Here is a 15,606-nt window from a genome sequence, read left to right on the forward strand (position 1 = left end):
AACATTAACATTAGAACGATAAAATTAGTCAATTAATTCAAATCATTTCACTTCAAAAGATTCTTAATTATACTGAAACTATCAACTTAGAGTAATGATGGAGCTCTCAATTTAGAATAATTACTAGACTAAGTGTGTGCCATACATTATTAAATAACCGATATAAGTAGTTACAGACATGGATAAATCTAAATCATGACCAACAAATCAATAAGATTAATGTATAAAAAAAAAATATCGTGTTTGTAGTTTAGAGAATATTAATAATGAATAACTCAAGATTTTAAAGAAAAGGAGCAAATGATAGTGATAACAGATATCTCATAGAAATTGATGTGTCTTCGATATAAATTTCAAAGGATAAGTTATCTTTTATATATATAAAAAAAAGATTTGTATTCATTACTCAAATTAGATTACTCACTTTGAAAATTCATCTTGGCCACATTTGATATTGACTAATGTATCTGGGCCACCTCTAGTATTGACCAATGCATTTAGGACACCTCTAACATTGATTAATGTATCTGAGCCACATCTGACATTGACTAATGCATCTAGGCCACCTTTGGAATTGACTAATGCATCTAGGCTATCTTTGGAATTGACGAATGAATCTGGTCCATTCGGTTTTGACTAAAACATATGGGCCATTTATAATTGAATAATGTATCAGGACCATTCGACATTGACAAATTCATTTTGTTAGGATCGGGATGGCCAATAGGGGACCGGGGTCTGACTTATTGGTAATCGCTTACAACAACACAACACAACGCACTTGTACTAATCCAGTTAGATATTAGAACCGCTCTTAACACTACACAGATTGTCACGAACTCTTGAACCAAGTTCAATGACGAAATATCTGTTTCAATTTGAAGCAACGTACATGATTCGGTTTGGAAGGTATTAGGAGAAGTCGGTTAAGGTGGAGAGAAAGCCGGTTCGGTTGAGGAAAGTGTAAGTTATTTTGGTTTAGAGTAACAGATGTTTCGGTTCAGTTGAGGTGAGGATAAAGCCAGTTCGGTTAGAGACAGAAAATAAATGAAGAACACAAGACAGATTTTTATGGATGTTCGGAGCAAACTCTCCTACGTCACCCCTTCTTCTCAAACAATGAGAAGAATATTCCCTAACTGGAATATTTCAACACACACTCCGACCGAGTCTTATTTAGTGTTCGTCGGTTACACCACTCACAATATGATGTAATACTTTTACTCAAGGTAAAATACACACAATACAATTACAATTTCGAGAATTTCAATCACTATTCGAGGTCGCGCGTAAGATTTCTTTTTCTGTAAGTTCACACTGTTCTCCTCTGTATCTGCAGAAATCTGTATGTTCTTCGTTGCCTTGGGCTTCTGTTTATATGAGAAATATGACAATGGTCATATTTTTCTCTCTTCAGAGGATTGGTCATCTGAAGCCGTGCCGGTTCAGATAAGGTGGCGTGCACGCCTTGCCATTTTGGACACATGGAAGACATTCACTAGGCAGTCGCCTGTTTCAGAAGATTGCTTGTGATCTTGGGTAAGGTCAGGTAATCATTATCCTGCCCCATGCTTCATGTCACAGCCCAATCTTCCTAGCCCAAGAAGAGGAGGCTTAAGGAGAATGTCACGGCCCAATCTTCCTGGCCCAAGAAGAGGAGGAGGCTTAAGCCCTCTTAAGCCCAACCCAAAAAAGATTCTAGACTGGAAGGAAGCTGGAAGGAAGGTCCTTGATTAGCGCATCTAATTGAGAGTTAAAAGGAATTCCTTGATTAGTGCATCACTAATTGACATATAAAAGGAATGTCCTTGATTGATAATTATAAGGAATCCCTAAATTAGTGCACAATCAATGTAACAGCTAGAATTAGTCCTATAAATACCTGTGAGAGTTAATATAATACTATTCTTTGTAAGAGTTACTCTCTCTCTAAAATTCTTGTGTCAATTATATTAAACGTCGAGTGTTGCGTCGAGTAAGGCTGACTAGTTACTCGTTCTTGAGAAGATCGTAACTAGTGCCGCACAGATCGTTAGTGAAAAGACTGAGCCCATGAAAATTGGTATCAAAGCTGAAATGACGAGGAGATCGGAAGAAACTTCAAAGGTCGTGGACGAAGTAGAGAATCTTCCCCACGGGACCGGAGAAGATGGTAGGAACTCTCGCAAAGTTCAGGCGGGAGGAACCAAATCTACCAAAGAAAGAGAAAGATCAAGAGATGTTATCGTTGACATTATCGCCAGGTTGGAGAAGGTAGAACTCACTGTGGCGTACGGACAAGATAATGACGGGGACCTAGAGGAACGCATTGCCGAGCTTGAGAAGGAGAGAGACGAGCTCCGAGGAGGAATGCAAGGTGCCCTGAATGAAGGCTTGTCCAAATGTCAAGAGCAAGCTTAGATCGTGGAGCAGACCCTCCTTGGTGAAATCAGGACCTTGACTGAGAAACTCGAGGTAATGATTTCTAAGTTACAAACTACCGAAGAGGATGTAGCGTTACTCAAGAAGGCGGTTGCGCAAGAATGCGGACGCACGCCTGTAGGAGTCCCCAATCCAATAAGGATAGACATTCCAAGGCCTAAAGTGTATTTAGGCGAGAGGAATGCGAAAGAGATCGACAACTTCCTATAGAGTCTAAATCAATATTTCAAAGCACTCGGCCTAGTAGAAGAGGCGAGAAAGATAGATACTGCCACGACATACCTGGAAGACACTGCGATGTTGTGGTGGAGGCGAAGGAGTAGCGACATTGAAAAATGTATGTGTTCTATCAATACTTGGGGTGAATTCAAGGAGGAACTCAAGAGACAGTTCTATCCTGAAAACGCTATTCGAGAAGCAAGGGCCAAGTTGCGGTGGCCCTCACAAAGAGAGAGTATCAAGGAGTATGTCAAGGAGTTCATCGCTACTCTCCTTGAGATCCCTAACTACTCAGACGACGAAGCCTTGTTTGCCTTCACTGATGGTCTACAAATGTGGGCGAAGTTGGAATTGGAACGACGTAGTGTCCAAGATCTAAGCTCCGCAATTGTCGTGGCTGAATCTCTTGTCGAGATGAGAAGGCAAGAGAAACCAAAGTCGACCTATGAGAGGAATGACAATTGGGAAAATGGTGGAGACCATCTCCATAACAATGAAGACCCAGTTAAGTTTATCAAATCCAATGGTAAATGAGATCAAGACGAGAAACGTGGAGAGAAACCCCGGATAAAGTGTTTCTTTTGTGAAGGGTCGCACAAAGCAAGAGAGTTCCCAATGAAGTACAAACTATCAGCATTGATGGAGGAGCAAGAACGCCTTCACGATGAAGCTCGATTGGGGTCGTTAAACCTACTTACTGTCGTTACAGCAAAGTTTGATAAGTCAAAGTCCGTGAAGAAAGGACGACTATTTGTGGAAACTAGAGTAAGAAACCACATGGTTAAAGCTTTGTTGGATACGGGAGCCAACAACAATTTTCTAGAGGTAAAGGAGGCGAGAAGACTGGGGATTAAGTACACTAAAGAGAAAGGGTGGCTTAAAGCAGTCAACTCGGCACCAAGTGCGACTTATGGAGTTGCTTGTAATGTAAAGATCAACTTGGGGGTGTGGACCGGCCTTCTGGATTTCTCCATTATCGACATGGATGACTACAAAATGGTTCTCGACATAGAGTTCCTAGACAAGGTAAATTCCATCCTACTCCCTTTTGCCAATATGATATACATTCTAGAGAAAGGTAATACTCGCACAATACCTTTAACAAGAGAGGGCAAGAGAGAAACTAGGCACATATCTGTCATGCAACTCTCAAAAGGTGCGGAGGACACCTACCCATCATCTTTTGTCGTTATGAAAGAAGATGAGAAAACTGAGTCTAAAGAGAAGATACATCCAGAAGTTACAATTGTCCTAGAGAAAGGTCACTATGTAATGCCCGCTGGAGTATTAGAGAAACTCCACCATAAGAGAGAGGTGGATATCAGAGAAGAGTTAGTCAAATGTACTAAACCATCGGCGACGGTTCTTTATCGCATTAAACCTCCCAAATTGGAGGAATTGAAGAGGAAACCAGAGGAGTTTCCATTCAAACAAGAGAAGTGCGAAATAGCCAAGACCGCCAAAAGAATGAAGAAATGAGAGGAAAAGAAGAGAAGACTTGGAGTTCGGAGGAAACCGAGTGATAGTAAAACTTCTCCTCCATCAAGAGAGACAATTTTCCAAAGTTCATAAGGGGCTTGTGAGGCAATACGAAGACACTTTCTTAGAGAAGAAACGGGTTAGAAAGCCAGCATGTCGCTCAAAACTTTTATCTCATGTGGAGACATCATCCAGGCCTACCAGGAGGAAGCGACGAGGATGTCGCCAAATTGAGTGGGGGAGAATGTCACAGCCCAATCTTCCTGGCCCAGGAAGAGGAGGCTTAAGGAGAATGTCACGACCCAATCTTCCTGGCCCAAGAAGAGGAGGAGGCTTAAGCCCTCTTAAGCCCAACCCAAGAAATATTCTAGACTGGAAGGAAGCTGGAAGGAAGGTCCTTGATTAGCGCATCTAATTGAGAGTTAAAAGGAATTCTTTGATTAGTGCATCACTAATTGACATATAAAAGGAATGTCCTTGATTGATAATTATAAGGAATCCCTAAATTAGTGCACAATCAATGTAACAGCTAGAATTAGTCTTATAAATACTTGTGAGGTATTACATTGTAAATCACCAAGTATTCGAGTAATATAATACTATTATTTGTAAGAGTTACTCTCTCTCTAGAATTCTTGTGTCAATTATATTAAACGTCGAGTGTTGCGTCGAGTAAGGCTGACTAGTTACTCGTTTTGAGAAGATCGTAATTAGTGCCGCAGGGATCGTCAGTGAAAAGACTAAGCCCGTGACATTCAAGCCTGGTTTCTTCTTTTACATATTTCCAAGGAATATTTTGTTTGTCTTAACACGTTATCTTCAAGATATTCATATATTTTGAATAATCTTGCCGTTGAAGATGTACGTTAGCTCTTAGAATTTTCGATAGGTTGAACTAGCCGGACACTTTTGGTTTGCAACTCAATCGGTCCTGAAATTGAACCGTTCCGGATTTCTGCACAAAGGTTGAATCTGTCTGGATTTCATCTCAAACATGAGAATGTTGAAGGTATTTATTAGCCGAAGATGAGGGCAATTAATGACCGGAACAGCTCATTTAATAACTGGAACTCATTTATGACCCGCCATGCTTTATTAAGTGCCGGTTGACCGAGCCAGTTTGACCAATCTCCATTTCCGCCAAAGTCGGACTACTGGTCAATCTACCGAACCGATATCATCTGCCGAGCCGATCTCGCCTACATGGAAATTTCGGTATTTTGCTCAGCATCCCTGAGATAACAAAAATTTAAATATTATTTGCAATCGATGAGATCCGATCCCTGATCACTTGTGTGACATGCAAGAATGTTTACCACTACGCTACAACACCTTCTTATAATATTTAAACCAATTAATATACTTGGTATAACTTAGCGGTTTAACATATATATTTGAATTTAGTTTTATATATTCATTAAACTTTTCATAAGTTCTAACAATTATTTTCTAACAATTTTTCCCTTTTTGATTATTTAGAATAAATATTCAAAACTCGTAAGTGTGGGCCGGTTAAAACGTTTTAAGAAGTGTTTAACCGGTTTAAAATTAACTTACTTAATTTTTCTAACAATTTCTCTCTTTTTGATTATTTAGAATAAATATTCAAAACTTGTAATTGTTGATCGGTTTTAAAATTTAAATCACTTTAGGAATTATTGTAATCTAACAATCCTAAAATATTTCTAAGAGAAAAAAACTTAGGCTCGAGAAGTGACTTTGTGAGGATGTTAGTCACTTCATGCTTGTTCCCTTCATGTGATGTGTCCTTCATCAGTCGGCTGTCCGGATGCAATGTTGTCTCTTCCAAACTTTTGTCTTGATTTACCTACATTCATAGACAATAGAAAATCTAGTTCCCATTTTTCTTTGGGTCAGTGGCTTATTAATCCCTTGGGAATCCATACTTTGATTATTTTGATGGATTTTCCGTTGTGTGTATGTATAATATATCTACCTGCTGATGATTTAACTTTAAAGGATGATTTTCGGTAAACATCTCTTGACTTTCGGTTAAGTTTTTCTTTGCCATACAAACTGGTTGTCCTTCTCTCAGGTTTCAGCCAGCTTGAAGTTGGCTTTACATAGATCATCTCATGCTTTGAAGTTAAATCATTGCAGCTTGTAATTTCTTTCTTGAGCTTTTCATTCACAAATGAGATCTCACTTATTGAAACATCAACCTCTTTGATTTGAGATGAACAACTTGAACTATCAGACATGTTTTTTTAAATAGTTTGATTAAGGGATCCTGATAGTTTTCTGAACTTAATGACCATGTCATTGAGTGTAGCAATTAAATCATCTCGGGTAAAATCATCAAATGAGAGATCAAATACCTCAGATTCTTTCTTAGCCGTGAAGCAAGTATCAACTTTATCATCACTGTCGCTGGATGATGAGTCGTTCGAATCGCTATCGACCTATTTGCCCTTGCTTTCAGTAGCCATTGGAGCCTTCTGCTCTTTCTGGTTCTCCTTTATTTGTTCACAGTTGGATCAACTTTTCTCACACTTCTTTTCCTGTTTTGTATTTTATGACTTTCTCGAAAGTGTTTATGTCTAGAGATTTGAAGATATGTCTCATGTAATGGTTGTCTAGGTTGTTTCTTCTCCTATCTTCAGCCGTCCATGCTTCTTTCTCATTGTTAACCTTTATCGGTCCTTCTTTTAGGATGGTGCTCATTTCATCATCCAACGTGATCAGATGTAAATACATCTGAACCTTCCAGTCGTTAAATGCTTCACTATTTAGCATCGGTGGCTTATTGTTTTGGGTCATGTTTCTCATCTTCTTTCGGTTGCTTGAGTGTTAAGATTCCTGCTCTGATACTACTTGTTAGGATCGGGAAATCCGATGGGGCACCAGGGTCCGGATTATCGGTTATCGCTTATAACACAACACAAAAACACAAACTGGAACTAATCCGGTTAGAGATTAGAACCGCTCTTAACACTACACAGATTGTCACAGACTCTTGAACCGGGTTCAAGGGCGGAAATATCTGTTTCAATCTGAAGCAACGTATGCGAATCGGTTTGGAAAGTATTTAGGAGAAATCGGTTTAAGGAGAAAGCCGGTTCGGTTAAGGGAGTTATTAGTTATTTCAGTTGAGATATTTAGGTGTTTCGGTTCAGTTAGAATAGGTAAGCCGGAATGTAAAGATTAAGAACACGAGACAAGATTTTATGGATGTTCGGAGTTTAATCTCATACGTCACCCCTTCTTCTCAAATAGTGAGAAGGATATTCACTAACTGAAATATTACACAACACAATACACAATCCGAACGAGTCTTATTTACTGTCCGTCGGTTACACCACTCACACAGTGATGTAATACTTTTACAATGAGATGTAAGATACAGAAATTTTCAAGAGAGTAGATCTTGAACAGTTTCAAAGATCTCAATCAATAATCAGGGTCGCGCGTAAAGTTCGTAAGTTTTTGTTCGCTTGTTTTTCTTGTTTGGAGATGCTTCGACTTCCTTTTATAGTGAAAAGATGACAACGGTCATCTTTTCTCTCTCCAGAAGATTGATCGCTGGAAGCCGTGCCGGTTCAGATAAGGTGGCGTGCACGCCTTGCCATTTTGGACACATGGCAGATATGCACTAGGCAGCTGCCTGTTCAGAAGATTGCTTGTGATTTTGGGTAAGGTCAGGTAATCATTATCCTGCACCATGTCTGGTTTCTTCTTTTACATATTCCCAAGGAATATTTTGTTTGTCTTAACACAATATCTTCAAGATATTCATATCTTTTGAATAATCTGGCCGTTGAAGATATACGTTAGCTCTTAAGATTTTCGATGGGTTAAATTAGCCGGACACTTTCGGTTTGCAACTCAACCGGTCCTGATTTTGAACCGTTCGGATTTCATTTCAAACCTGAGAATGCTGAAGGTATTTATTAGCCGGAGCTGAGGGCAATTAATGACTGGAGCTTATTTATGACCAGAGCAGCTCATTTATGACCGAAGCTCATTTAATAACCGAAACTCATTTATGACCCGCCATGCTTCATTAAGTGCCGGTTGACCGAGCCGGTTTGATCGAGCTCCATTTCCGCCGAAGTCAGACTACTGGTCAATCTACTGAAACCGATATCATCTGCCGAGCTGATCTCGCCTACATGGAAATTTCGGTATTTTGCTCAGCTTCCCTGAGATAACAAAATTTTAAATATTATTTGCAGCAGGTGAAATTCGATCTTCGGTCACTTGTGTGACAAGCAGGATTGTTTAGCACTACGCTACAACACCTTCTTGTTATATTTAAACCAATTAATATACTTGATATAACTTAGCGGTTTAACATATATATTTGAACTTAGTTTTATCTATTCATTAAGCTTTTCATAAGTTCTAACAATTATTTTCTAACAATTTTTCCCTTTTTGATTATTTAGAATAAATATTCAAAACTTGTAATTGTTGGCCGGTTTAAAATTAACTTAATTTTTCTAACAATTTCTCCCTTTTTGATTATTTAGAATAAGTATTCAAAACTCGTAAGTGTGGGCCGGTTAAAATGTTTTAAGAAGTGTTTGACCGGTTTAAAATTAACTTACTTAATTTTTCTAACACATTTGAGTTATCCAGCATTGATGAATGCATCTAGGCCATCCAATATTGACAAATGTATCTATTAATTATTTATTTAAGACAACTCTAGATTAGAGAGGGAGAAGATAGAATATCTAAGCATTGATTAATGTATTTAGGGAATTTGAGAGAATTTAAGTCAAGGTGAAGATTTGTTAAGTTGTCTTGAATTGATGGTACAGGGAAAGAGAATATTGAATAAAAGAAAATATATTTTTTAGTTTATAATTTTGATTTAAGAAAATAAGATTAACACAAAAGGAAATATAATATTTTGTTATTATAATATAACTAGAAAAATATTGTTATAATATTTTGGAGATGTTTTGTCAAGATATTAGTGTTGACCTAGTTCAGGCTTATTTAAAAGTGTAATTGAACACTTTTAAAAAATTGAAGTCTTTACCTTGAAAGCATCATTTTCAGTCCAGTTCTATATCTATTAAAGTTTGGAGGACCGAGTGTTATATAAAGTTTGTCATGGTTGCCAAATTTTATCTTGGTAAACCAAGATAAAAGTCATGTTATCATTTTTATTAACTTAGGAGTCTATGTCAAATTCATATTACTTGATATATAAATTAATGTTGAGGACATTGAGGTAGCCACCTATTTGTTACCCTACCTAGCTACATATACACCCTTTTCATGATCAAGGTTCTATTTTTCACTTTTGAAGGGTCAAAATTGAATATTTGGTTGTTTCCATCTTTTGGGTAATGATGAGGAATATGTTTAAGGTTTAAAGGATCCATAAAAGTTAAATGGGAACTCAACACATCTATATTTCATTTTTCTTTGTTTATGAGTAAACATGGTAGTCTTTTATTTTAGTTTGAAATGTCACTACATGTATACAACACTAAAATTTATAATAATTATTAATGTTGCTAATCATGACTATTTTTGTTCAAAATGTTTGTATCATCACGACTTGGGTGGTCAAATCTAGCAAATACATAGACTATGATTCTCGGCCGATCATGTACTGGCTATGTTATATTTTACATTTATATTTATATTTTTATTTATACATTTTTTTTTATATTATGATATAGTATATAATATAATTATTATCATAACTTATAATTTTATATTTTTATTTGTAATATTTGTAAATTTTAAATACATTATAATAAGATATAATCATATCATAAAATTAATTATTTTTTGACATGATCAAACCTACTATTAATAAATAAAAGTACTTTAAAAAAGTACTTTTAGAAGAAAAATAAATATGATCAAAACGATTCTCTTTGAACTAAGATGAATAACTCACTATCATCATCTGTAGTCAACAAAAAAAAATTAATATGAGAGGTAGTGATATTTTCACCAAGATCACCACTCATTTTAAAATATGATTAATTGTAATAATTTTTATTAATTATGAAGTTATTATAGTGTAAATGTTAAGATATTTTCAATTAATTATGTATTGATTAATTATTTATAAAAATATTAAGTTGAAGATAATATTTATTATATTATATACAAATCATAATTTGAATATATATATATATATATATATATATATATATATATATTTAAATTTGGAATATATTTAATAATAAGTTATAATATTAAAATAAAAAATAAAAAAATAGGTAAGAATTAAAAAAAACGTTAAATTTGAAAGTACTGTTATACATATTCCAAAACCTTGGAGGCATCGTGTTTAATTTGGTCTCCTAAAATTATATACCCCGGTATCGAATTGTTCTTTGGCTAGCGTTGAGACAAATTCTCATGACAAGGGATAAAATCAACAAGTTTTTGACCATTCCATGTACAAGATGTGTACTCTATTCGAACAACGAGGAAACAATAACTCATATTCTCGGGGAATGTACGTATATATACGAAGGTACTTTAAAAAAATTGCTAATAACTTCAGTTTCGGTAACTTTCCCAAGGATTGAAATCTTATTAAGGAGGTTGTGCTAAGGAAGACTAAAGGAGATACGTTCAAAATTAATGTATTCAAATATTTCTATGGAGCAATAATGTATCAATTCTGCGGCGAAAGAAACTCTAGAATATTTTTAAGGACTAGAAAGAATGAAGAACGAATCTTGAATGATGTTTTCTTTGATGGTCTAACCCTAATTCACACATGGGCGAAGCATCCCTATAGCTTCGGCTAATTTAAAACTATGTCAACAATGGAAAGTTACATTTGAGGAAGTCATAAAAACCCAAACATATAGAGCGAGATGTTTTTAGTCTGATGTTTTAATTTTTTGGTTATTAATGTTTGTTGCTGTAATGTTTGCTGCTTATTGCTTGATTCAGATTAGGATAAACGTCTGTTTTTATCTTAATAAAAAACTCTTGAACTCACTCTCTCCTTTCTCCCGTTGAGTTTTATTAATTAAATTACTATAAGTCATTTTTATAAAAAAAAACCTCCTAATCATTCTTTGTCTGCCAATGTTAGAAATAATTTTTTCCATAATACCCACATTTTACTGTTCACTTTTTTAAACTATCCATATTTTTTCTATAAACATATTAATTAATGAGAATAATATCATATTTATCTACGAACTTGGCTTTGCTTGGCAGGTGTCAAATATATATGTACCGGAAATATTTGTTTATATATACGAAATTGACAAAAATATATCAAATTTGTTTAAACTTAACATAAATACGTACACAACGATGGCATTAAAAAGTAAGTCAAAAGGCATGTCACATGAATTACACGTCTATATTATTTATTAATTTATTTAAATTATACACTTCATCCAATTATCCAAACATAACTATCTATCTCTCTCACCCAAAACATAACTATCTATCTCTCTCACCCATGGATTGTTTTTTACCCTTTCCCTTTCTTTTTTTTCTTTTTATTTTTTTTTTAATTTCCATCTCTCATCGTTTTATTACCTTAATCATTTTAAAAAATAAAAAATATATTTAAAATAAAATTAAAAGAGTATATCATTATCGACATACTTTGACAATTAAATATCTTCAAATTATTTATTGAGTTTATATATTGATTGAATTTTAATTTTGTGAGATGTCATGTTATTAATAAAGGTGGAGATGACAATAATGAAGACGATCACTCTAACGATGATGATTATGATAATGACTATGATAATGACTATATTTTACAAGAAAACATGCCATCATAACGAGGGAGCAAAAATGTATATGTATTTATAGATTCACTAGATTCCAAATTTTGGTGACCTAGAAAACTGTGCACATTAATAATTTTGTTAATGTAATTGGATTAATAATTAATATTAAATGAAATTAATAATTAATATTAAAGAACTATATCATCGTAATAAAATTAATTTTTTTATAATTCAATATTAATCAAATTTTAATTCAATAAAAAAATATATTTAAATTATATAATATAATATTATAAAGCTAATATATATAAAATAAACTTATAAATTAAAATCAATTTTTCAGTTACACTTATTAATACCAAACTTTAATCAAACCCAAAAAAAAAAAAAAAAAAATACCTAGCTTCAACTCTACACCCACCACTACCGTTTCCAGTATTTTTTTTTTTTTTGGCAAAGGAGTTACATGAAATAAAAAAATCGGAATAGTGAGAGTGACTTTCTCAAGACACATTTTAGCAATTTCAAAAGTTCTTAATCCATGTATTTGCTTGTTTTACTTATTGAGGAAAATATTTTATTATTAAAGTGAAGTTGAATTTTCTTGCCCATCTATATTTATTTATGTTCAACATCATGCATGAAGTAGTGCTGCAGCCTGCACATACACTTTTTATTCATTAATTAAGAAACAACACATTATTTATAATACACTGCTCGGATCACACAAAACCCTAGCTGCTAGTTGATGGGTGAAATTCAAACACTAAATCTGTTCTTGATCCTCTTCCTGCTGCCTTTTCTTGTGGTGAGATTGCTCAGAGGGTCCCTTGAAGAAAAACTCTTCGGATTGGCTCTCGAACACCTCCCTGATTTCTTTCTCCTGTACCCCACCGAAAGACAGCTCCAACGGAGTCTTCTCCAGCTGCCTTATTATATTCCTCCGTCCAGCTAATGTATATTTCTCGTTCTTCAACCCATTCACATCCAGGCAGAGAAGTTCCAGGTTCTGACTGCCATGACTGACCGTGATGACCGGATGTCCTGCAGGCACTACATAGATGACACCTTTTCGCAACTGCCCGCTCGCTTTCTCGTAGGCATGTTGTTTTTGTTGGTCATGATGAGATTGAGGGGACGCCAGTTCGAAGTAACCTTCTCCTCTGATCACGAAGACTATCTTTGTGGCCTTGGAATTGAAGAGCGGAGCTGTCATGGATCCCTTGGTGATGTTCGCAAAGGAGACCCAACGTTCAGTTCGCGTAAGTCCTCGTCAGCAACCTCAAACAACTGTCCAAGTTTGATTTTGATTCAGAGGCATAACGCTTCTCAAATAGATTCAAAGGACCTTCATTGCCTCCTCTGAATGGCCGGCGAATTCCACCTGTGGCCTCTTCCTCCTGTGATATGGTTTCAATCTGTTGTTCCGAAGCTTTAACGATCACTCCCTCTCCCTCAAGGCTGGAGAAGCTTGATCACAACAAGCTTCTCGTTTCTGTCTTTGTTAATCAAGTAGACGGCTCTACCAGAAGGGATTCGAATGATATCGCCCCTCTTTAGACCGAAAGTCTCTCTTTTGTCCTGACGAACCAAGTTGATAGTTGCTTTACCCTCGGCCACGAAGAAGAGGGCGTCGGCATCCAAATGGTATGGAGCTATGAAAGTGTTGGGATTGGCTTCGAGGATGGAGACTCGATGGTTAATGAGGCCTGCGAGTAGCTTGGACCTTTCGGCAAAGTGTAGAAGAAGCCTAATTCTTCCATACTCTGACTCGAACTTTGTCTGAAAGTGTTGGTCTTCGAAGACGCAGGGCTTCCTCTCCTCCCTGTCTTGTCCATAAACTACTAGGTTATAAGTAGATAGCACTAGGAAGACGAAGAAGAAAAGAAATATGCTCCTAATTGTGATTGCCATTTTTACCATTCAGATGGTGATGATGATATATTGATCGATCGAGAACATATCTATATATAGAGAGAGTGAAAGGATATGAATGAAATAAAATTGTTACACGCGTATGGATGGTTACTACTGCATGCATGGAGGAAATCAGCTGTTGCCGGAAGAACAAAACAACAATAAATTGAAGCTAGAAAACAAACAAAGAGATAATCCGTGAGCGTATGCATCTGGACAGACCCACGTCTATGTTAAACCGGAGGATATATGTTCCTGCTTTGCATGCCTGATTACTTACGTCTTGAATTTGTACGTGGTTTTGAATAAATATTGATTTATTTTATTTCGAAGTTTTGCTATATCAATTTTTGTTGGAAACCAAAATTTAATGTATATGAAGAAAGTTTTTGAAAATGATTATTCTTTGCAAAATTATATAAATGACACTAGTTTAAACTCGACAACAAAAACGATACCAAAAATAAAATAAAATAACATTTAAAAAAACACAAACACAAAAAATTCACCAATAGACGAAGAAGAAATAAACAAAAAGAACAAATTTAACGAGCACAGAGGTACTCGAGAAGATTAATAAATTTTTCGACCACCTTAACCGGTTTATCCAATGAAACCTTCCCGATTGTCATAATAATATAATTATGTTTTCAACGCACCGGTCGACATCGATCATTGAACGTTCTAATGTTCTTTTCAAATCAAATGATCCACCAAAAGATAAGTAGAATAGAGGTTCAACGGCTCACACTGACCGAGTTCACCGTCTATATCCACATTTTCCAACTACTAACGAAAGATTCTGGCATAACCCACTGAATACCACTCGTATTCCATAATAATATCCAAATCACAACCACTTCATATCATTAATAATTAAATATACCCTAATGGTATAAAAGACAATATAATAATATAATATATTATTATATTATATACACTAACAACAATAAAGGCCTACAACTTTCAATTTTCTGACAATCAATGGTTAAACTCACAATCTCCCCCATAAGCTTGATTTAGTTCGAGATTCTTCACGTCGAGCAGCTCTCGCATCTCTGCAAATTTGACTCTTGCTAGTGCCTTAGTGAGAATGTCTACACGCTGCTCTCTAGTGCTTACGAACTCTACAACGATCTGTCGATTCTCGACGCATTCACGGATAAAATGGAACCGAGTGTCGATGTGTTTGCTACGTCCATGAAACACCGGGTTCTTCATTAATGCTATTGCGGACTTGTTGTTAACATAGATGGTTACCGGCCTCGGCTCGCATCCGAGCACCTCGCTCAACAAGTTTCTTAGCCAAAGTCCTTGGCACGACGCTGCAGTAGCTGCCATAAACTCCGCCTCACATGAAGACAAAGCAACAATTCGTTGCTTCTGAGATTGCCACGTGATCAGATTCCCGTTGAGATAAAACACCATCCCTCTAGTACTTTTTCTGTCGTCTGTGTCACCAGCTAGGTCGCTGTCAGTAAAGCCAACGAGTTCTTCAACTTCTCGTCCTCTTCTTAACTGAATCCCATAATTCGTCATTCCCTTCACGTAACGAAGAATGTGTTTTACTGCCTGTTGGTGTAGAGTGGTAGGCTTCTCCATGTATCGACTCGCTATGTCAACTACATAAGAGATATCGGGTCGAGTGTGTGTTAAGTACCTGAGACACCCGATGATACGCCTATACTCCTTCGGATCCACTAAGCTTCCTTCCACATCCTTTCCGAGCTGCAACTTTGCTTCCATAGGATATTTGCTTGAGTTACAATCCTCCATTACAAACTGTTTCAACATTTTTTTCGCATAAGCTTCCTGCATAAGCTTCCTGCTTTACCTTAATGCTATCTTTCTTCTAGTCCAC

The 15,606-nt window shown here is 36.0% G+C and overlaps 1 protein-coding gene across 1 annotated transcript; it reads right to left on the reverse strand.

Annotated features, from left to right (window-relative positions):
• Positions 1-13,283: 13,283 nt before the first annotated feature.
• On the reverse strand, positions 13,284-13,742 carry LOC124913131 (vicilin Cor a 11.0101-like). The gene has a single exon (XM_047453746.1). The coding sequence runs from the start codon at positions 13,740-13,742 to the stop codon at positions 13,284-13,286; it is 459 nt and encodes a 152-aa protein (XP_047309702.1).
• Positions 13,743-15,606: the final 1,864 nt, after the last annotated feature.

The sequence above is a fragment of the Impatiens glandulifera genome, chromosome 1, assembly GCF_907164915.1.
Source record: "Impatiens glandulifera chromosome 1, dImpGla2.1, whole genome shotgun sequence".
Lineage (NCBI taxonomy): Eukaryota > Viridiplantae > Streptophyta > Magnoliopsida > Ericales > Balsaminaceae > Impatiens > Impatiens glandulifera.

Excerpts from the sequence above, each read along its gene's own strand:
- LOC124913131 (XM_047453746.1), bottom strand. The coding sequence starts at position 13,742 with ATGGCAATCACAATTAGGAGCATATTTCTTTTCTTCTTCGTCTTCCTA.